Source organism: Malurus melanocephalus, unplaced genomic scaffold (genome assembly GCF_030028575.1).
Source record: "Malurus melanocephalus ecotype Western Australia unplaced genomic scaffold, MMel_1.1 scaffold_6, whole genome shotgun sequence".
NCBI lineage: Eukaryota > Metazoa > Chordata > Aves > Passeriformes > Maluridae > Malurus > Malurus melanocephalus.
This window is the reverse complement of record NW_026623238.1, coordinates 847,842-871,938: the sequence shown is the minus strand read 5'-3', so window position 1 is coordinate 871,938 and position 24,097 is coordinate 847,842. Positions and strand designations below refer to the sequence as shown.

Genomic DNA, 24,097 nt, shown 5'->3' with positions numbered 1-24,097 from the left:
CTGTTCCCTACCTACTGCACACTGGAGATGAAGAACTCCCGCTTCAGCAGCACACTGCTGCTAGGGAACTCAGGAGGTTTTGTAACATTCCTTTTGGGATTATAAGAATTGCTTTCCCTGTCCTAAAGSAGGATACTACCACAACAACTGCAGCTCTCAGTTGATACCAAATCACACAGCAGAGATTAGAGAAAATGGGTTTTATCGAACATCTGTTAGAGAGGTGAAACAATTTGGTCACTCAGCAACTATAACTCCATTTTCTCATCTGTAAAGCAGGAAATACTCCTATGTTCCTTGCTTGGTAAAAGACTTTCGTAAATCATCAGTGACAAAATTTTTCCCATGTGGCCTAGGTCGTAAGAAGTTCTAGCTYTACATTCCTTCTTGAGAGCCCATATCCCAACAGTAACAAACCCAACACCTTTAGGCACACACCACTATCCTGCCACATAGGATTTATTGTGGGATATTATTACTACTACTGTGCTTTTACTACAATAGTGTTCGCAAACATATCATGGCACCACCCCAGCTTTGTGGTTAAACTTAGCCACTTCTGTGTTTGTACGGAAATCTGGCTAATCAGGAACTAATAATGCTTAGATGTAGGATTATATATTAGTAATAAACATGGAGATCTTATTGCAGGCTCTATTGCAATTACAGTAAATTCTGAAAAGAATCATCAGCTGAGTCCAAATGCATGTTGTTAACAAAACATTTTAAGATTCAAAGACAGACAGACAGACAATAACAGTTTTACTTGTTACTACAACATTGGCAGCAACAAAAACAAACAGGTATGAATGCCTGCCAAGTAAAATTAAAAAAAAAAATACAGAAAAAGCAAGAAAATTTACAAGTCTTAATATGCAGAGAGCCATACAAGCAAAATCAAGCACAAAACTATACTCGAAGACTTAGAAGGGGGAAAATACAATATAATTCCTTTAACCACTAATGAAATGTATAAAAAATTATTTGGTCACTGATACTGAAACAATAATCACCATGCTGTCACTATCCTAAGAGAGAGAACTTTAAAAATTAAAAAAAAAAATCAAGAGGTAATTGGAGAGAGAACATTAAAAGGAACTCCTAAACATAATAAGAAAGCAACAAGTTACCAAAAAAAAAACCAACATAACCCAAAACAACATGGCAATTTCACTGATACAATTAACAGAAATATTAGAAAGCAACAAGTTAGACAAATTCAGAAAGTTTTTTTTTCAACAGCTACAAATTTTTTGTTCTGATTAAAAATATTTTTTTTCTCCCTTAACTCTGTCATTAGCCTGAAATGTTGCATAAATAAATCTAAATCTYGCCATAAAGAATTTCTATGAACACCAGCAATTTCCAAATGATGTAAAAACATTTTTCTCTTCGGAAAATACATGTAAGATGCCAGCAAATGTTACAAAGCAAATGTTAAGACATTGACTACTCTTTTTTGGCAGTACTTGTTTGAGTAACAAGGAACTGGAAGGTAAGAAGTATCCAAGACTGAAGTTCGAAATGTAAATCAGAATACATGAAAGGCATACCCCAAATCTCTTCAGCTGTAAGTTTGTGATCCAAGTAAACTTCTGAAGAGTCTGYATTATACAGCAAGCTTAAAGCACAGAATGACATAATASTCTGAGTTGGAAGGGACCCAAGAGGATCATCAAGTCCAAATCCTATGCAACTTGCATTTAACTTCCCGGCTTAAAAAAATCCCTCACAATAAGARTACAGGGGTGCAACAGTTATAGGGGTAGCTGTTATTTGTTTATGGGACTCCATAGTAGTTTTCAGCTTGAAAGCAAGCATATCCACTTACCTAGACAGACACTTTATTATGCAGCATGAGTGAGTGGCCTTCATGGCTACATTCAGTTCACTCCAGCACCTTCAAACGAAACCAGCTGAACACAACGAACTGGCTGCCATCAAGCAGTCAAGAAAGATCAAGYTCAGAAAACTGGCCTTTACCACAAAACCAACCTTGCTGCAACTGGAATCTTGAAGTTTACCAGGAACTTCCAAAACACCAACACTTTTTTTTTCAGCTGTTTATTCTTATTTCTCTCCTTGGATGTACTGGTAAAAAATGGTGATTCATACAGCCAAGCTGATGTGACTAGAGGCTCAGRGTGCCATTAATCACTTAGTAGAATGATTTTCAACATTATCTCCTCTCCTGTCAGTATATCTCTAAGYAATTTCCAGTGGAAACATGGGCTTTTGTACAGTGAACAAAAGCCCATTGACAGCAGGGCTTGTTTTCATTAATTTTTCATGAAGGATCCCTTTTAGGTTGTCTAAGGCTAAAAACCTTTGCTTTAATGCAGTCTTAGTCTCCCCTGTACATTTTAGCATCTCCTGACACCAGACTACCGGCTGCTCCTGAATTCACATTGGTCACACCGTCTTCTGAAAGTCACGTTCACACTGTAGCTGTGACCATGCAACTCAAGGATTCTGCTAAATTGCAGACACAGCCAGAGAGATTTTTTTCCAATATATTAACTACTYCTCATGGACTGACAAAGAGTTCAGATGTCAACAAGGAACAAAATTKTAAGACTGATGTTCAAAATTCAGTGGTATCTATAAAGAAATGCAGAGGAAAATACAAATTATCTGAATTAATTTAAATGGGAAAAAAATCTAGTCTAGTCCATGATGGAAGTTAAAAATAGAGCTGACTAAATGAAACATTTGTTTAAAGATTTCACTCACATGCTTRTTCCATACCACCACTCCACTATTTGTGCATGATGTCAGCAAATTCAGAATAGCTCTTTCCCCTAGCAAAATAGTAGTAAGATGAAGCATTCATGCTTGACACTAGAACTACTACTTCCTTCTAATAACCTGTTTCCATTAACTTGTGTACTCTGAACTCCAGGTGATTACAGCTTGCAAGATTACTACTTCTGAATATATTTTCTCTGGAAGATAAACATCAATGTCTTTGACCTACTAGATATGCCTAGCATTACTCATTTYCATCCATAAAAAAACACTTAATCAAAGGTCTTTTCCCAACTTTTCATATTCCTGAACATTGTTGTCTACAGGCTTCTGCAGACAGTGCCACTTAACAAGAATAGAAAAAAAGCCCCACCAACAGCACCTAAGCTAGGATGCATATGAGACAAAAACACATTAAATTTCATGCACAATGTTACTAAAGCCATTTCAGAACAGCAGGAGTCTTGATCCAGATGTCTGGAGCGACACTCCCAAATCTTCAACTGACAGCTATAGCTCCAAGTGATTCAAGCTAATTGGACAGGTTTATTAGATGACATTTTCAAACTTGAAAATGAAAATTACTCCTTTGAATTTAAAGGTAACTGAAAACATAGCTATCCTACCCACAAAAGCCAACATTAGGATTTATTGTCACAACCAGGGCCCAGTTATCTGATGGATACATCTGACAGGCGAGAAGGCATAAACATAATTAGAAAATCTCCCTGTTCCCTGTTAGCAGTGAGTGTAATAATATAAAACAAAATGAAACATACAAAGGTTTTRTAACAATCAGCATATWTGACACCAACYAGGGAAGAGCTCAAGAAYAAGCATTTTAAAACTAAAGGAGCTYAACAACTGCAATTACAGGAGCTTTTTCTACCCATCCATCAGCAACAGAGATCTCTGAATCAAGAAGTTCTTAACTCYTACAATCAAGAGTTACCCCAGCCCGAAAAAATATCAGTGGTCTTTAGAAAMTGACTCCAGAAGTGTCACTGGTCTTCTGGTAAGTCATATCTTCTACCYAGTGTTAGWGTTTTTAGAGCTTCTGTAGAGTCCMAGCAATGTTTCTCAGAAGTTTCATTAATAAGCATCAAAAGAAACAATCCAGACACCAAAATTAATTTTTCCCTAAAACGCAAAACTGGTCTAAAGTAATTCACTGACTCATGACAAGCTTTTCTTTAACTTATTTTGTATGAAAAATTAAAACCAGTAAAGAAATCTTACCATCATGAATCTCAAATGCCAAACTAGTGATCTTCTGTGTAATTATCATCATTGGACTGTCATAAAAAAGGAAGAAAGAATAATTTAGATATAAGTTAAGAATTTTCTTTCACTTATAAATACCAGGGAAMTTTTATATTAGTAGTCCAGGTTAACTACTCTAAACTGGAAGATCTTCAATGCCAGAACAAAGTGATTCGTGTCTTAGCTGAAGCCATGAAGAGTCTTCAATGTAATGAGAAGAATTCAAGCCTTAAATATAGTATGTGATAACACCTGTCTTTTATTGCTGCATTAGGTTCTATAAATACAGCCAAAGTGTTTCACATGTATTTTCTACTAATATAGTTTTTGGTTTTTTGGTTTTGTTTTTTTTTTTTACAGTGAGAAGAGTAAAGAAAAAAGGACATTTAGATATGCAGACCACTTCCATGGCTTCTACTAACAGCTGATCCTATATGTGATTTTTCCTTTGAGAATTATTATTTGTTTCAAGTAAACACATATCTGGCAAAACAAAAACTCAGCATAATTATGCTGACTCCAACAGAGTTCACTTTGTTCTGAATTTGGTACACTTGAATGAATCTTAAACTGTCCAAGAAATATTCTTCCCTGCTAGCCAAGTCAGTTTTGTACTGAGAAATTGTACCATTTTCATAGTATCTAAGAGCTTTTACCTTGTGAATCTCAACAATGCAAACACCCTCCCTGGGGCAGGGAATGGATGGGGAATGCATAAAATAAACTACTAAAATTAAAAAATTTAACTTCAAAATCAGATCTCAAAAAACATATCCAGAGCTGTATTTACAGAAATATCTGAGCTGGAGACAAAAAAAAAACAAAACAAACAACAACAACAAGAACAAACTACAACAAAAACACAACAACAAAAACCAACAAAAAACCCCCACAATAAAATAATCACAGTGTACAGTGGGAACTTAGTTTTGTTCACATCTTCAGTGCACTTGATATTTTTATAACACATTAAGTTGGCAGAGAAACACAAATCCAAAAGCCATCAAGTCCTCCTTCATTAACAGGGCTACACCAGTATTCTGCCAGATGGTTCAGTGCATCAAATGGATTTTTTTTTAGGCAATGGTTAAAATGRTTTCAAAGCACACAATTATTTCCAGTCTTCAAAATGCAATCAGGAGAAAAAAAAGCTTACTGTATTATCAGTGCCTCAAAATCCTGATATCAAGACTACAGTGACATGCAAGGATCATAAAGGAAGAAGACTAAACAGAAATAGATAGTCTGGTAAATCCCTTATACCTCTTTCTAGCATTTAAGCTGTAGGCCTGCATGGTGCTGGCAGAAATCCCCAACTGACTCTAAACATAATGGGTTTTCTTTCTGTAAGCAGACATGTGACAGCATGGATTCTGCCTGGTAGAAGGATGGAGTCCAGGAGGAACTCAGTCAGCCCTTACATTAATTCCAGCTGATAAATCTGTCATTGTTATCATAGCAGACCCTGGTATTCAATTTTTTTTTTCTCCTGAAGTGGCTATTCCAGTATCATCAAATATTTGGCTGAGGAGCAACAATCTAGAGATTAAAAGAGGAAGAGTCCTTCCTGGCACAGTGAGGCTGTGAAGCAGGATTTTAACAATCCCTTTTAGGTGCTGGCAGCGAGGCAAAGAAGGCAGCTGGGATCTGTTATTACTGGAGCCAGGACCACACAGCTCTGCACAAGCAATTGCATCTCCAGCACGAGGCATCCTCAGCTTTCTCCGCTCTCAATGCATTGAGACCTTCCTTCAAATTTTGAGCAAATTTCCTCAGTTTGGGCACCTCAGACAGGTGGTATGCCAGGAGAAATATCTAGGTAAATGTACATTCCAAGCTCTTTTGGGGCTGACACGATACAAATTCATGCTGACACCTTTAGAAGAACTTGCTCGTGCTGCAGTTCAACAGCTGGTTAGGCAACTTTCATTATTTTCTTGAGCTTACTCTCTTTTCCCAGAACCAGAGAGAGTCTTCTTTCTCTGCCTGTTTTGGAAGTMATCTGTCTCATGTCAAGGGAGCATATGCAGTGTATGCCAGAGACTTAATGTGATATCCATACAGCAAGCTCCCAAATTAGTGCATGAAAGGTTGGTTTAAATCTGCCAGCTCAAAACATACAATCAGAGAGCTGGACCTAGGCTTCAGAACAGTTCTGTCCAGAACAGAGAGCTCATAAATCATGGAATAGTGTGGGGTGGAAGGGGCCTTGAATATCTCCATGGATGGGATGTGGGAATCTTTGGGCCTGTTTAGATCTAGCAAAAATCTCTGATTTTTGCAATCAATTTCAATCACTTTGCAATCAATTTCAGCAATATCAGAAGGCTTTTTAGMTTCCAGCTACCACCAACCATCAGAGCCACAAAGCCAGCTGCTATCTGAAAGCAGTACAGTCACATTTGAGCACTGGTGTGCTCAAGCTCTGCTAATTGTTTTGAGAATAAGAACAAYAAAGTGCAAGTGCACCGCTTCCAGWGTCATCTCAGAGCTTTGATYACTGCCAAGGTTGTACACTTTGGCCCTACAGTGAAGTGGAAGGGTCAGCATCTGGATTACAATTTCATTTGTAATGGTGAAATTAAATTCAACATCAATAAATCTAGTTTTAGTGTGTTTCTGCACATATCTGTGTTGCAAGCTCTCATATAGCCACTGGAGATGTAGTCAATAGTCAGGGGCATCTGACGAGTGACCCAGTTCACGCTCAGGTAGATCCTTAGTGGTGGGTCAGCTGAAATGCCCTCCAGGCTCTGCCGTCCACTTCCATCACATCTCTGCTGACTACAACTGGAACTCGGATCTCTGGCTTGAAGGCAGACACTTGGATGTAAGACAAATGTAGAAAGATGTTTTGGAAGGTAAAAGATAAAGATGACAGAAAAGCTGAACTCAACCATAAGAGCTTTTGGCTTCAGCCCACAGGTTAATTTTCTGGATTTCATGCCTATTATCAATAAAGACTGAAAAGTAATGGGGATAACAAGTCCAACTCTACCACAGGTAATGCTAAACTACGAAGACCACTGCCACTCACATTATCCCTAGAAAGTATTCAATGCATTATTTTAAGCAGACCAGCAAACACTCGCCAATCTCTTTTTTTTTCCCAGAATGCACACTCTCCTTTAAATCAACAAAAGCACTATCACAGTAGCAAACTTATTTATAAGAAATGTTGTGCTTCACTTCTCTGTGTCTGCAGCAGAAGGAAGAAACCAACATGGCTTATTCTTATTGTGCCCATTTAATTCTGTTTTGCTCCTATACAGTTCRAGTCAAATATAAGTGTAACTTTATTATATAAAATGAGGGCACATAGTGACAAAACTTTCTGTTTCCAAGGTCTCTGTAACTACCTCACCATCCAGGTGCCTGTCTCCTTAGCTTTCTCCTTCTGGAACACCTAACATAAAACCAAAAAAGAAAGAAGCTAAAAGCTAAATTCCATAAAACATTCAGCTTTTCCTCAAAAACTGGTATCAGACTGTGCCAGGCAAGCACCAGACACAATTCAATATTCATCATGCTGTCAAGGATGGTAGCAGAGACTAAGGGAAAAAACAAAGAGAGAAAATTTTTAGAGCCACCAAATCCTTTATGCCATTCAGAYAGGAGCAGGAAGCAGCAGACAATACATTGGTGGTTCTAACAAGACACAGCTGCTTACAAAAATTCTCAGTTTGTATGATTAAAGAACAGTTATTTATATATATTAAYATGTGTGCCAATATGCACACACAGGCTCAGCTTTCTGCYGAAGTTTTGAAGRTTGACACAATTAACTTGGGGGGRARSMAMCSRWWAAAAAAATCCCACAACAACAGATACAGAATCACTTAGGAGGACAAGACAGAAAGACTATTATTCTTACCCAGAAAAATCTGCAGAATACTGTCCATAATCAAAGATATAGACCCTAGTAATTTGGCACACAGTGAGGTATCCTAAAGCAAAAACAAAGCAATACCTGGRAAGAAAATGGGAAAAAAAATAATTATAAACATTTCTCCACTGAATAAACTACTCTTTAAATAGAGTTTAATCTCCAATTATTTCTAGTGAATATTACATAACAAGAATCTGTAATTACACTTTTATTCTGCCTGAGGTTTCTTTGGTAATGTTTTTAATCTATACAAGCACATACTTTTTTATTTTAAAAGTGTGCAATACAACCAAATGAATTCTATTGTTATTAGCCAAAATACTATTCACATAAATAAAGCCTAGAATTTATAACATTAACTGCCACTGTAATAACTGGAAGTCCTATAAAGAGAGAATGAAACAGTTAAGTTTTTTTTTTGTAATTCAGAGTTAAGCAGAGAAGTTTGGAAAATGATACATCAAATAATTTCTATTGCATATATTGCTATACATCCAAAATTCAGTATCACAAATCCTATTGCTGCCATTTTCAAAGGAACTGGAAAAGGCAATTRATTTTCAAATACACATATTAAAACATAGCTGAGTGAAAAAGGAACAGGATGCCTTCTGTTAAGCTCATGCTGACTAAATGTAAGAAAAAACATATGAACAAACATATATAAGAACCACCTTATGAAAGTGCCATTTGTACGATAAAATTAGTTTTACATACCGTTTTCTCAAAAACACACTACTGAGAATTGATATGTCAATACACCATCCAAAATCTTCCAGACATTTGCTGAAGTCCAAAAGGACAGTGCATGCAAGCAGGAACTTACGTAATCCTTTAGGACTTTAATGTATGAACGATACAGTCTTTATTTCATGTTCATAAGCCCAATGTGCAATCCTTACAGCAGACTGTATAATGCACCAAAAATCCACTTAGAATGAAAATATTCATAAAATAAACTGAAAATCACAACCAGGACTGGATTTAGGTGAACTAGTGAGRAACATTGCAAGAAACCTTGGAACATGATTTTCCTTTCTTTTCCAGATAAATACTTTGCAAAAGCATGTTAACGTAAGAATATCTAAGGTCTTAGRAATGAGTCTTCTATCTGACTTTTGGCACCAGAACAGTTGTAGTTTAACCTTCAATCAAAAAAATGTGYTAGATATAAATAATTTAATATTTTAAAACATAATATTTYAATTTTAATATTTTAATATTTTAAACCATCCAACTTTGAAATTGCAGATTACCTGATACATCATTAAATTACACATTTTGGTGAAAAAAATAATTTCAGKGTGTCTGCTTCAGCAAGTTTCTTTTCTGTATTCAATAACATTAATAAACCAGAAACAGTAACATTAAAAATCCAGTATTTTACTGGATTACAAACTGGTACCGAAGTGTTYGTRGTAAGAATACACTGGGCACAGGTCRCCCAGAGAAGYAGCAGATGCTCCACCTCTGGAAACATTCAAGGCCAGGTTGAATGGGGTTCTGAACAACCTGAATTAGTTGAAGATGTCCCTGCTCATAAGGGTGGACTAGATATCCTTTAAAATTCAATTGAAACTAATCCACGATTSTATGAAATACATATTAGCCATCAACGGCAGGGGTTTCTCACAACATTCAGTTAAGACCCACACTGAAGTTATAGTGCAGAAATGGAAGAAGGGAAAAAAAAACCTTAAACTTGATTAGATTCTGTACTTCTTTTTTTTCAGTCTAAAACAAAAGCTGTCTTCCCACAGAGCAGTGAAATTTGCTGCTATGTTGCACTCACCAAACTCAACTATGAATCTTCACTATTTTCCAGCTATGTCAGCCATAGCTCCAAGTTACACACAAATTGGAAGACTGCACATTTTTAATTGATGAGTAAAACACAGGAACTTGCAACCCATACTGCTTTTCAGCTTCCAGATTCATCTCTGTGCATTAGTCATGCCACATCCCATCCCTTGTTGATGAGAAATCTCATTTAATCAGGCAAAGTGCAGCAATATGTTCTCCCTAAAAGAAACTTAAAATGTTTATGACAGCTTGCATCATTCCTGTTGTTTCTTCTCCAGGTTTGTAGTGCAACTTGCTGATCATCCTAACTCTCATACAAATCCACCTTTACCTTAAAAAATCCAAAACAGATCTTAAAACACTTTCAGAACTTTCTAAAGTACTCTTACTGCATGTTTCTTAATCTCTTAAATGATTCATTCACCAAAAATGCCCCTTAGATCAGAAAATTTTTGCACTTTTTGCAGAACTCAACCACATCAAGTTTTATCCAACTACAAAACTAATTACAGGCTGCACACAAATGCAACAGTTTTACCCAAGGCTAAAGTTTCTCCAGTAGAGGAGSAATTGGTCTTAAAAGCCCATGTTGCTCTAGATTTGCTTCTCATGAATAATGTTCTTGTGAGCATAAAGACAAAAGCAATTCAGACTGAACATGAAAGCTACAAGCAAATCCCAACATTGTTATTATTACAAGTAACTTTTAGACAAACTGACCTGCAATGAAAAGTGTACTATATAACAAAAAGACACAAAAACATTCATTTACAAAATGTCTGAGACTAATTCCCAGGATCTTTGTCAATATGACCTTACTTTATCTATCAACAGACGTAACAAATTCAGATATCTGGGAGACACTGTGGCAATGAAGACCAGAAAGAACACAGTGATATGCTTAACTCCTGATTTAATGTTTAAAAAAACAAAAAAAAWTTAAGCGAATGATACTGGRTAGCCTATTATACAGAAGAGYTTTTCTTGTACAGGTATTCCATATTGTATTTCAAYTCCTTACAATTTTGAACTTCCCAAAACCCTAAAAATAATATTTATTCTACCCATAAACCTCTATCTTTCCTTTAAAAAGAAACATATCAAGGAAACTATTCAGCGTTTTTTTAAAAAGTATATTCTAACATATTATAAATGAAATACCTTAAACCATAGACATAAATATTACAAAACATAGAAAATACTAAGTAAGCAATCCCCGCATGTACAACTTWACAGAAAGTGTTCATTAAGGAACATCTGTTCAATTCTATTTTWAAAAAAAGTAAATTAACCCCTTATTAGCAAATAAAATACATTGTCCTATTCATTATTTTTTGTCTAGTCGTTTTTTGAAAAATAACATTAAGCAACATACATATCAGGATTTTTTACTTGCATAAAATCAAAAAGTTTCCTTTCATCTTATGGATATACGGGTGTGTTTATATATATACACACACCAATATACAGATATACAGGGTTCAGTTCCTTCCCATTACATGAGCTTTCTTTTGGTCTCCAAACATCCCGATGGAATTTGATACACATTTCCTATTATGCTAACATTAAGTAGACTCCTGAATTTTCTGTTAATGCAGAAAACATCAATCTCATCCTTGTGCCCCTGTTTTTCACTGTCCTCACAAATTTAGCAGAGCCAACAGAACATTCACACCAGCACTGCTCATCTTCAGTTCAAAGCAGTTGGATTTCGTTAGAAGAGTTGATTTTTTTTTCCTACAGGCAAAGCATTTTTATCCAGTGGCACCTTACAGATTCACTCAACATGACACAGCATYGTGGTTTAACCCAGCTGGCAGCCACTCCCTCACTGCCTCCACCATCCACCCACTGCCCTCAGTGGAAAGGAGAACTGGAACAAAAAGGTGAACCTCATGGGTTGAGATAATCACATTTTAATAACTGCAACTTGGTATCATAATAATAAATATGCTAATATTAATAATAATAGAAATTACAAGGAGAGGAAGAAAGAGTGATAGAACCCAAGAGAAAAATGATGCTGAGTACAATTGCTCACCACCTGCTTACTGAGGAGCAGATCAGTCCCCTTCCGTGTAAGGCCCCCCAGCTTATACACTGACCTGGGCACTCTATGGTATGGAATATGCCTTTGGCCAGCTCAGGGCAGCTGTCCTGGCCATGCTTCCTCACAGCTTCTTGTRYGCCCRCTCACTGGCAGAGCACAGGAAACTGAAAAGCATCTGATTTTTAGTAAGCACTACTTAGCTACAACCAAAATGTCAGKGTGTTATCAACACTATTCTCATACTAAATCCTAAGAACTGCACTGTACCAGCTACTAGGAAGAAAATGAACCCTGTCCCAGTCAAAAACAGGACACCAGCAACCATCCTGCCCACCACATCATCTTTAACAGAGAAGGACATAAAGGCTCCACAGCAGTGGCAGYACTAGCTCAGGCAAAGTCTCCATCTAGCCCAGGATCCAGAACTGTGCCCTCCCCACAGCAGGAGCTCAAACAGAGGTGCCCAGGAGTGCAGATGAACAGAAGAAGCACAGAAGCTGCTTCCCGATACTCTCCCACACTCAATCAGCACCTCAAAGACCCAGATTCAAGCCCAGCACCCACATGTTTAATAAGCCTCAGCACACTACTCTATCAACTTCTGGCTCCAAAACACACCCTCATCTTTACCACCYTTTGTTGCTCCAAATACACTTGGGAAAAAGCTGTTAATTTCTACATTTTCAGCATACCTATATACAAATTTGATAGCACTGAATGAGCTAGCAGAACCTACTTATATAAAGCTTCCAMGTATTTAAGAATAGAAAGGTGACACACGTGGTTTAAAAGCAGAACTCCCTTCTTTTACCTGTGTTCCTCAGAAATTTTGGGTTGCTAGTCAAGAAAGAACATCCACAGGTTAATCCTAGAACTTTGTATCTGCTGATGGGCAAGRTGAGCTGTACACAGACCCAGGCTAACTATCAGCCAATATATGTTATGTTTCTGCATAACAAGGGGTGGGAGTTGCACTTGTGTTTTATTTTACATTTTTGGGGGACCCAGCATCTRATTTATAAAATATTTGTTGCTACCATACCTATCTCTGTTTGCACAAAATGCAGCAAAAATAGAACTGTGACCTTGACAAAGGCAGGCTTTRGGAGATGTCATAACAGCTTCTGTTATTTTAGGCTCTTCTCATGCAGTGGAAGGACAACAGCACAATATGCTATTTTGCTGGAAGAAAGTTAAATAAACCAATCAACACAGGGTGCTTTTTACCAGCTAGCTGGCATATACTACAGATTTAGCCTTGAAATAAAGGCTTCATGTCYAGTCAAGATGCACATCTCCCATTATGTTAGGAAAAAATACTTCCTTTTTCTTTAGATGGGTAATTATTCTCTTTCAAAAGGCAAACCTAGACACCATGTAACATTACACTACATTGATTTTTAGAAAAGGTGACAGAATAGCCTCTGAGTTTTCCCAAGCCCTGTGCTGAAAGCTGCTGCCTGGGTTTGCTTGTTTTTCCACAGATTATGTCAAATTAAAAAAAAAAAAAAACAAAACAAAACAAAAAAAAACCCCTAAGAATCTAGAGTCAGAACTGAATTCTTATTAAAATCCAGCTGTATTAGTTTTTAAATTTCTAATGATCATAATCAGTTTGCATTGTTCACACAGAGAAATTCAACTCTGTGCCGTTAGAACATATGGTATTTGTTTACAAAACTTCAAAGGGAAAAATGTACATCAAAAAGAAGTCCAAAGTGTCAAAACTAAACATCTATGTAATTCAGCAGTTACCCAGCACAAGCCAATAAAAATACTGTTAAGATTTAGTGTAGTTTTGACTATCTGAGAGGCACAAGGTAAACTAGTCTGCCCTAATCTGCTGCTTTTACACCAAAAACAGATGCCTATTAAAACAATTCCTGTTTATGGATGCATTATTGACATACATTATCAGTATTTCTTAGAAAATGGATTCGTTTTATCATGTAAACAATAACAGACTCCGAGCGTGTGTGCTTCTAAAATACAAGCAATATTAGTCCTTCTGAGCCACTCAGAACCTCTGATTCACACACTAGTCTGTCCCTTCAAATTACTTCAACTGGAGATCCAAAATACATTTAAATAAACAAGAATTAAAATGACAAAACAAGACCGTCTATGAGCCCATTTCCAGAGAAGGAAGCGTTCATACAACCATGCTTTGGTAATAAGCAATCTGGCTATCCCATTCCATCCATTTTCAATCCTCAGCTGAAGGTTTTYGGCTCTGACAGCCATTTTAAAGCAAATTTTACAAGTGGACAGAATTCTCCATCATTTAGATCCAACMACAGCCCAAGACAGCCCACAGGAGGGCTGCACATGCCTCCACCAGCACTTGCCTGGCCTGTCTGTCACTCCTGTACAATGACCCGTGAGTTGGTCAGCGTTGGACCCACACCCCTGGACCAGTGGGCTCCAACTGGGGTTTGCTCAGCCAGTAGAGAAAATGCTATCCAGGCCCACTGGTCTCCTGCCCACAAACAGACACACAAGGCTGGGGACATGAGGATTCATTAGCTCAATTGTCCCAAAACCATTTGGGAGGGTTTGACTGTTTACTACAGATCAGCTGCTGACATTATCACTTGACTAATGTATTTTGATGTTTTGCTACATAATGGCAACATAATGGCTTGGTAAAGTAAATCTTTACCAAGCTAAATTAAATGATCATTCCAGTTATAGCTACAGGCCATACTCCAAATGCAACATTAATACATGACAAATGCAGCACAGATATTCTTGTGGAAAATGCATACAAAAACTCTTCCTATCTTCCACATACTCCCTAACGTTACGTTCTCTTGTTTTCCAACCTCTCACCCTGCTCCTTTCAATTCTGGATCATCTCAAGGACAAGGAGACCAGCTTCAGACTCTCATACATGGGAGAAACATCATCTACAACAGAAGACAGGTAGGTAGGAGGGTGCTTTTATTTCTTCCCTGGAATGYAAAAAACACATTGTGCAATTCATTCTTCCCATAAGATTCCAAAACAAACACAGAACTAGGAAGGCTGGGAATAAAAAAATTGATTTGATCTCCTAGAAAACTCAAAGCTGAGAGCTAAAGTTGACTAGGTCCAAAATTGTAATGTTAAACTGAGATGAAACATGAGGGGTCACCTAAGTTCTCTCTCATTTGAAAAACCACATTGTGTCATGTCAACCTGTATCTCTGCAATCACTTGAAAGCATAACAGTAAACAAAGCAGATAAGACCAGCAAGTCCGACCTTTGCATTTTAAAAAGTTGATARTGGAACCCTTGAAAACAACCACAAAGAAGAAAGCCTAATAGCTTCACAAGACAAGATCCATAAAGGCAGAACTCCATGACTCTGGAATTTCCCTTAAAAAGCCCTGAAGAAGAAAGTAGAATCTTGAGATGTTCTAACAAAAATGAGTACTCATAACCCAGAAAACAAAAAGCTGACATGCTGGTGCTGTGGATTTTCATCAGTYCACTCATTTTTCTACATAATATTTGCCCAGCTATAGGATATTTCAGCATCACAGCATGCAAGTGATTTTATGCTTCCTCTTTCTTCCATGTGATACATAAGTAACCTTTCTGCAAACACTGGAACTGTGCCCAGTATCATCAATTTTGCAAACCAGCAGAAACCCATAGACCACAGAGTCAGAAAACAGTTCCTATTGGGAGCCTGGTCGCAACAAAACTTCTGAGAAAATTTTTAAGGACATAMAAATTTCATTACAGAACACCAACAATAATGGGACCACTGTAAGTGCTTATTTTGAAGGACAGGCCTACTAGTCATAACAGTTTAGAAATGGCAAACTAGAACTGCTGAATACAAAACATTTCTATCGCCTAAATAATTCTATTTCAGTGGACCAGTAAGTTTTATACAAGAACTTACAGCTCTACCATTCTGTTAAACGGCAGTTTAACAGAACAAGTTCTCTGATGGCAAAGCAATAGCAAGGTCAATCATTAAACCCATCACTGCTGTTAACTCRGCACTTGGCAAGTATCATTTTGGATGAAGATAAGAGGGAGCTGTTATTTCCATTCACCCACTCATCACCCTGCTCTAGCCACACACCCCCTCATTCCCCTTGCACATCCCCACATTCTGTTGGGAAGCAGAGCAGAGCAGATTGGAACTGCCTCTGCCCCCCGAGCTCTGCTGCAGCCCCACATCTTCACCTTGAGGCACAGAACCAGCGTGGCTGCAACGCTGCCAGGAGAGAGAGGGGAGGTTTGCTCAGTCATGAGGTGATGCCAGCTGGAATTTGTGTTCAGCCAGCCAGGAGACATTTTCTGCATGTGTTAAGGATGGCAGCAGCTGGGAAACATACGGGATGTGATTTGCTGAGAAGGTGGTTGTGCAGCCAGAATCAGTACACAGGGCAGCCAGCAGATTAATAAACAACCCAACTCCCTGCAAGGAGCATGCAAAACAAAAGGCCACAGGAATCAAATTTAGTTACAGAAACCGAGTATTTTAATGATTCCAAGACGAAAGGAATGYGAGGAGTTTGTGCTTACAACCTAACACAGCTGCATTTTCTTTTAAACCGTTTTTCAAAACAAAATGCCCTACAGAGGTATTTTATCAGAAGGGATGATGGTATTTATATTTCCCCCCCTGTTTCTTGCTTTGCCTCTAGGCAGGAATCAAACAATTCTTTGTTTCCAGCAGGGTACTGAATCAGCTGCAAGCCCCACAGCTGGTCAGACCTACACCGACACTGCAGCCCTATACCCTGTTGAGCTGTTTAATCCATCTTGCAATCGGACACACATCTCCAACAGCACGATGGTTGCAATAAAACATTTCTGAAACAAATAAAACCACTTCTGAAAAATCTGGTTTGCTTAAAATATAGCAAAAATGTACTGCCTGCCTTTCTTCAATGCTTAACACTCCTTTAACCTGGAAGTACCTATCCCTTCAGATGATTTGTTTCTTTTCTGTCCAATCCCCAACCCCCAGCTACGTTAAAGCACTGCTACAATTTCCTATCTTCTGCATCCTTTAATCAATGCATGCCCATGTATATAACATTCACATGATGCACCAGCGTCACCACTGTCACAGTATTTGTCATATGGTCCTGCAGAAACATACGCAGAGACCAAAGTCAGCTGTTTCCTGCTCTCAGTCAGGAGAAAACCTGTGRGTAGCTCCATTTTCTTTGCTCAATGATGAAGCCTAACACAGGAATAGAGGATGGCAACATCTATTTTTGTGTAGATTTTTCTCCTGCATATGAGAAACACTATTGACTATTTCCAGGGATGAATTTGAGATACTCCACAAAAAAGAATGATAGGCAGTACACAAGGAACCCATTATGAAAAAGCCTTGCCTTTATTTTTGGAATATTTTTCATGCTTCCAGTCAGCAATGGAAAACAAAAAAAAAAAACCAACCAAACAACCCCCACAACAAAAAGCCCCCAAAAAACCAAACTACTCAATGACAGTGCAAATCATGGCACAATCACTTACAGAAGCATCCTACTTCAACCACTGGCAACAATATTACACAAAATTACATTTATGATCTCTAAATTAGGAAGTAGCTACATTCCCCAASTATGTATGTACATATTACACATATTCGTATTTACATTACCCATACCCTTTTAAAGTTTTGATTTATTGGGATACTGTCTTGGTCCCATTTAATGCAGTTTTGGTCTGCTGTAGCCACTGAACTGCTTGCACTGTTTTCTCACCRCCCTGCTCCTCAGTAGAGACATACAAATCACTTGTGTTTGTTATTTTCTAATACCCTTCAAAATTTTCCCTTTAAATGCCCAGTGCAATCAAATTATCTCCCAATTTAATAAAAAGAAAAGATAATTAAAAAATCAGGATGGCTCAGCTTATGCCAGACAAATTAATCATACGAGCTGTCCCGCACAATACGCTATATGAAGTCAAAGAATAGGTACTTTCGGGTAGATTTAATCACAATATATGCTAGTGGAAGAGGCTACATTTGTGTAAAAATGAAGTCTTCACATCAATGCTAAGAGGAACAAGTAACTTCAGACTGTTCATCAGTTATCCTTTGAGATATGAGACTGAAATAATTAATTATTCACCTATATGTATGYCCACATTACTGCCATTTGTCTATCATTCCTCATCAAGGTGTTCCATTAGCCTTCTGAGTTATCTTCTCTCTTACTTTTTCTAGAATTCACTACAGACCTCAACTTTCAATTCTTTGAATTTASATAATAGAGAAAAGCCACTTAGGAGTCTCTGAAGAAAATAAGTAATCATYAACCTTATTTCAACAATTTCTTTCTCCAAGCATTCAAACACTTTTAATACTATCTGGAAATTTCCTCATACTACTGATTTCTTCTGTTTTGTACAAGTAGGGATATGACCAAACACAATAAGCCATTCTTTATGCAGGCTATGATAATTTTTTTTCCTCATTACAAACAGGGTGTCCAAACAAATGAACTTCGCACTCCCAAATCTTTTGCAACACTGATTTATCAATGAACAAAATCTTTTGCTGCAAGCAGGCCTGTGTAGAGACTGCAAGTTACACACAAAAAAGGTATCTATAATAATTTTGGCAGCTAAAAGCTTCCTTTGTAAACATTTTTATTACTTAAGTTCTTTTATCTACAAGTAACACAAAAATCGCATGAGAATTCTAAAGAGATGTCTATGAATTTTAAACCTGAACTACAAAAAAAGAGACTAAGAAGAATCTGGTTTTATACTTTCCATGACTAGTACTAACTACTCTGTATTAGTATATATGCTCAAATTTCTTTTTCATCATAATTCTAGCCATTATACAGTAAAAAACTCTGTATTTATTAAAACTCAAATATTATCACTTTGAAGTTTGTTAAACTTAGAGAAACAGTTTAAAAAATAATTAAAAGTAATAGTTTATACCTTTCTGTACATAGCAAGAAACATGTGTTACATACATGTAGAAGATTACTACAATTACAAGTGGCAAAGGTCCCATGGCACATYAAGCAATTCACTGTAACACTGCTGAACAGTCAGCTCACACAGCACAATCAAGGAAGAGGACTACAGCAGCCTGGGAAACCTATCATAGACTCATCATATGACTACAAACAGGTGGTTTAAACCAAGATCCACAAGTGCAGTGTTCCTATTTTTACAGCTGTTCTCTGGGCATTCAAATGCCCATTTTATAAATCCACAGAACCTTGATATTTAGCTGCTAAATTTACAAAGCTATTTCAATCCCTCTGACTGCCCCATCTATATAACACATAGAGAAACAGTGCACAAGAGCACTCCATGAGTAAGTGTGTTACAGATTACAATTCACTAAAACTGAATTACAGGATCATACAGCACCAGATTGGAAGGGACAAGAAGAATCACCTGATCCAACCTTTCCTGGTAAAACCACAGTCTAAATAAATGACCCAGCACCCTGTGCAGCTGAATCTTGAAAGTGTCCAATATTGGGAAACCCACCAATACACTGGGGAGATTATTCTAATGCTTGACTGCTCTCACTGTAAAACACTTATTCTTATGTSTAGTTGGAATATCCCTAGGGCTTAACTTGTACTCATTACACCTAATTTTTTTCTTTTTTTTTCAAGGAACCATTTGGAGTCTCCATTTTCTCTGTAGCTACCCTTTAAATACTGGAACATRGTGATAAGGTCTCCCCTGAACTTTCTTTTCTCAAGACTGAACAAGTCCAGTTCTCTCAGCCTTTCCACATATGGCAGGCTGCCCAGTCCTTTTATCATCTTTGTGCCCTTCTCTGGATCCTCTCCAGCCTGTCCACATCCTTTTTTGCAGAGCAGGGATCAGAACTGAACACAGTGTTCCAGATGTGGCCTGACAATCACTGAATAGCGGGGGACAATGCGTTCTTTCTCAGTGCTGGTGATGCCCCTGCTGACCAGCATCCTGTTGGTTTTCTCTGCCGCAGCAGCACAACATTCACTCACACTGAGCCATTGTCCCTCAGGGTCCCCAGGTCCCTTTCCCAAAGCTGCTCCCCACACAGGGAGATCCCAGCCTGTGCTGCACTCCTGGGCTCAGCTTTCCTAGGACCTCACACTCACCCCTGTTGAACTKCACAAGGCTCTTGTCAGCCCAMTCTTCCAGCTTATCCAGGYCTTTCTGSAGCATGGTGCTCTCTTCCRAAGTGTCCACTTCTCCACTCAGTTTGTTCCCTTCTTCCAGAACACTTATGAAGATATTAAAATGCACTGGGCACAATATTGAGCCTTGGGAGACCCGGCTTGTGACAGGCTGCCCCTTGAAGAGGGGCATCTGAAGGGGAACCATCTACCACCACAGGGCTGCACCCAGTTTAGAGTGCAGTTTCTCAGCCACTTCCCCACCCACTGCACAAACCACTTGTCTAGATTACCATGCATCAGTTTCTCCAGGAGAAGAACACAGGAAACTGAAGCCTTGGAGAAATCCAGGTAGACAATGTCCACTCCTCACTCCCCATCAACAAAAYAGGCTATTTTGTCACAGAAGGAAATCAAGTTTTTTAAGCACCATTGCTCTTGGGGAATCCATGCTGGCTTTTCCCAATCACATGCTTCATCTGTCTTGTGATAATTCACAGAAGGATTATATAGAAAATGATATTTTGCTTTCCTAACYGCATCTCTGCACCCTCTGGCAAGGTCCTTGTAGTTTTCAACAGGTGTTCAGCCACTTTTCCATCTCTGTTACAGTCCTCATTTGGTTTTGAAAACACTCAGAAGCTCACAGTTAAGCCAAGGGGATCTTCTGCTCTGCTTACTTCCCTTAYCTTKAAAGGGGATGAATTGCTTTTGTGCTTCCAGGAAAATGYTCTTGAAAAATTCCCAGCACTCACTAGCTCCTTTATTCTCCAYGGATCCTTACCAGCTGAGCTCTGAGCTGAAGTGTGCTCTTCCAAACTCCAAAGGCTTTGTCTCTGTTCTACCCTTCAGCATGCTCAGTCAAACCCCAAATAACACAATATTGTGTGATCACTGCTGCTATCACTAACTGAGATATTACAAAGCAGGTTTTCTGTTTGTGAACAGCAAGACCAGCAGTGCTTGACTCCTGGTTGGCACATCTAACATTTGTATGAGGAAGCAGTTCCCCATGCATTCCAGAAACTTAATGGATGACACGTCAACTGCTCTACAGTTCTTCCAGCAAATGTCTGGGTTGTTGAAGTCACCCATAAGAACCACGCTCTGTTGAAGTTTGCTCAAGGGACCCAAGACTGCTTCACTGGCCTTATTCTCTTGGTTTGGAGGTCAATGGCAGATGCCTACTGTCCCCTCGGATTCAACTCCTCTGAGCTGGACCCAGAAGCATTCAAAAAGGCCTCCATGATCACCACAGATAACTATGATACATTCAAGGTTCTCCTTAACAAAGAGCACAACTTCTCTTCCCTATCTCTACAAAACAGCCTATAGCTTTACATCGCAATTCACAAGTCACCTGAGCTGTCCTGGCAGGTTTCAGTTTTCCTATGAAACAGTAACTTTCTGGCTACACAAGGAGATCCAGTTGGATGTGAAGATGTGAGCATTACCACTTTGGACCCAGCCCCTCAAGTCCTTCACTTTAAAACCAGCCTCACCAAGTCGGTCTGGTCAGCCTGSTGTCAAAGATTCCCTCACCTCTTCCAGGCAAGTGGATCCCATTCTTTCATAACATCAAAGAATATCCCATTGTCATAAAAGCCCAAACCCTAATGACAGCATCAGGCACACCATCAGAAGTTAACTCACATCATACACCTATTGCTRGCTGCACCCTTTCCTCTAAATGCTTAAATGGAAGAAAAAGACACCAATACTTTTCATTTGATTTTAGTTTATGCTGAACTGCATTATGGTCACTRTTATAAGAACACCTAAACACTGCTCTCCAAAACAAGTTTTTGTTAGAAAGGATGTAAAATACTTATAAATTGTGTTTGAGTGAATAAAAATCACTAGTTTTCAGATAGAGGAGAACTTTCAGTTTTATTCTAAGCATGTGAAACTCTACACTGTAAGCCTTCAAGCCTAAAAATAGTGTGATTGCCAGTCAGCCAGAAATTGAGAATGCATCCAGAAGCTCCTACGCTGCACTTGCCAGGAATGTCAAGACTTTGAAAAATCACATATATTCTAACAGTCAAGACAAACTAATCTGTAACACAATGCACACAGAACACACTCTGATTATTCATTATTGTGATGCCTGGCAGTGTCACTGTGGTTCAGCTTCCTTCTGTATTTTCATTATAAACCAAATTTGAAGAAACATTTCAGCTAAATGTGCATGTCCTGGTCTACATGCCTTAAAAAAATACAGTTTAACATGTCTGGGGATTATGACACTTAGTAGTGACTTGAGAATATAAAGGGAAATAGTATCTTTTAAGTAAACAATTTCATACTGTTTTGGTGAATGAAATCCAGAGTTGTCCACATAGTCTCAGACCAGAGTAATGAGAACTCCTCCATGAGGAGTTTGGATCAGCTGTGTTCTATTCATGTGAAATAAAACACATTGTTGAGTTTATAGGCCTGGTTTTTTTTTGCCTCTACTTATTTAATTACATTATATTTTCACAATGTGAATAAATCTCATTGGTTGATCTTTAGACTACCAGGAATCCCTCTAGCCACGGCTAAATTTCAATTCCTACTGAATATTTGGAGCCCTAGCTGTTCAATCATTTATAATGCTCCTGCTCTACCAGAAATCACTCTCCTCCCACTTTTAGCTATTGGAAGAGTTGAGAAAACACTCTGCAAAGACACTACTAGTCTGAAAGCATATTCTGTTTAGGCCTTTCTATTACTTGAAAAATGTAAATCACAGAATCAGCCAGGTTGGAAGRGATCACAGTGAGTCATTTGGTCCAACCTCCCTGGCTCAAGCAGGGTGGTCCTAGAGCACATTGCACAGGACTGTGTCCAGATGGTTCCTGAGTATCTCCTGTGAGGGAGACTCCACAGCYTCTCTGGGAAACCTGTTCCTGTGCATGGTCACCCACAGAGTAAAGAAGTTCTTCCTCATGTTCAGGTGGAACTTCCTAAGCAAGCATCACTTTCTGCTTCCTGCCTTTTGTTCTGTTGGTTGGCACCACCAAGAGTCTGGCTCCATCCTCTTTACAGCCACCCTTTAGATATTTTTATGCATTGATGAGGTTCCCTCTCAGTCACCTCTTCTCGAGGCCAAACAGGCCCAGCTCCTCTCAGCCTTTCCTTGTAAGAGAGATGCTTCAGATCCTTGATCAACTTAGAAGCTCYCTGCTGGACAATGGCAGAAAATGGAAAATAATTTCAAGATGGAATGCTTTTCAAACTTCTGCTGGGTGTTACAGCCAAGTAACGTTTGTTGTAACACCACTTCACATAMAGTCTTAGGCCAGCACACACATTCAAACTAGAAAGAGGCAAGAGGAGGAAAAAGGTTCGTGGCAGTCTTGTGAGAAGACAACAGAATCAAAAACACACAAACAGATTGTAAAATTCATATTTTGTTTTAGTGATTTCAGTTGAATGYCAGAACCTTGTCAAACTCCATCTCTGGAGATGCAAAGATAACAAGTGTAGACTGGAAAAGGATGGTGAAAAAAGAAACAACAGCAGCCAACATGAGAAAAAACATTCTACTTGATGCAGCACCAAATGTAAAGGACCYCTACAAGAGGGAGCTGCAGTCCTGTCACAATTCATAGTGAATTATACACTTAATAACTAAAGACAGTAGTCTTAAAACCTTTCAATTGACAGCTTATTGAAGTATTTTCAGTCGATAGGAAGGTTCCACTATATGTATCAAATATTTCTATTATAATAGGAAGCAGTAYATAAGTTAGCCTTCAGCTGCTAGTAAATAAAGAGCAGTGACACAGCCAAAAAATCAGCAGTGTACTCACAGGTGATTTGTGCCTTTGCCAGAGAAGGTATTTTAGGAGGATATGAACATATTAGCAGACCTCTATCCCAAAATTATTATTTTTGCAAGATACAGACATGCTGCACTTCTGCAATGACTAAATGAGTTTCTCAAATTATTTCAAGAGTGAAGCAATAAAGCCTGTGAATGAAATGATATATAAAAATGTGACAACGTATGTCTCCTATAAAATCTACAACTGCAAGAATAAAGGGACAAAGCTTTTAATCCGAAGGAATAGTTATTCATCATAGCCCAAATCACACTGACCACTGTAAAATTGTAAGACCAGGTTTACAAGGCAGAGAGGGAAACCTCAGACAATAAGAACTGCTGTTAAGCAGCCCACAGCTTCTCACTTTGTCTTGTTAGCCTTATGAAGTGCCTATGGAGGTAAATTTAATTCAATRTGATTGAT

The 24,097-nt window shown here is 38.3% G+C and overlaps 1 protein-coding gene across 1 annotated transcript in view; it reads right to left on the bottom strand.

Moving 5' to 3' along the window:
• MBOAT2 (membrane bound O-acyltransferase domain containing 2) overlaps positions 1-24,097 on the bottom strand; it is an 89,818-nt gene that overhangs the window by 25,286 nt on the left and 40,435 nt on the right. Inside the window, exons 4-5 of the mRNA XM_057371580.1 lie at positions 7,886-7,981; positions 3,988-4,043 (exon numbers count right to left, since the gene is read on the bottom strand). Of these exons, the coding sequence (XP_057227563.1) occupies positions 3,988-4,043; positions 7,886-7,981 (152 nt within the window). The remainder of the gene's footprint in view (positions 1-3,987; positions 4,044-7,885; positions 7,982-24,097) is intronic.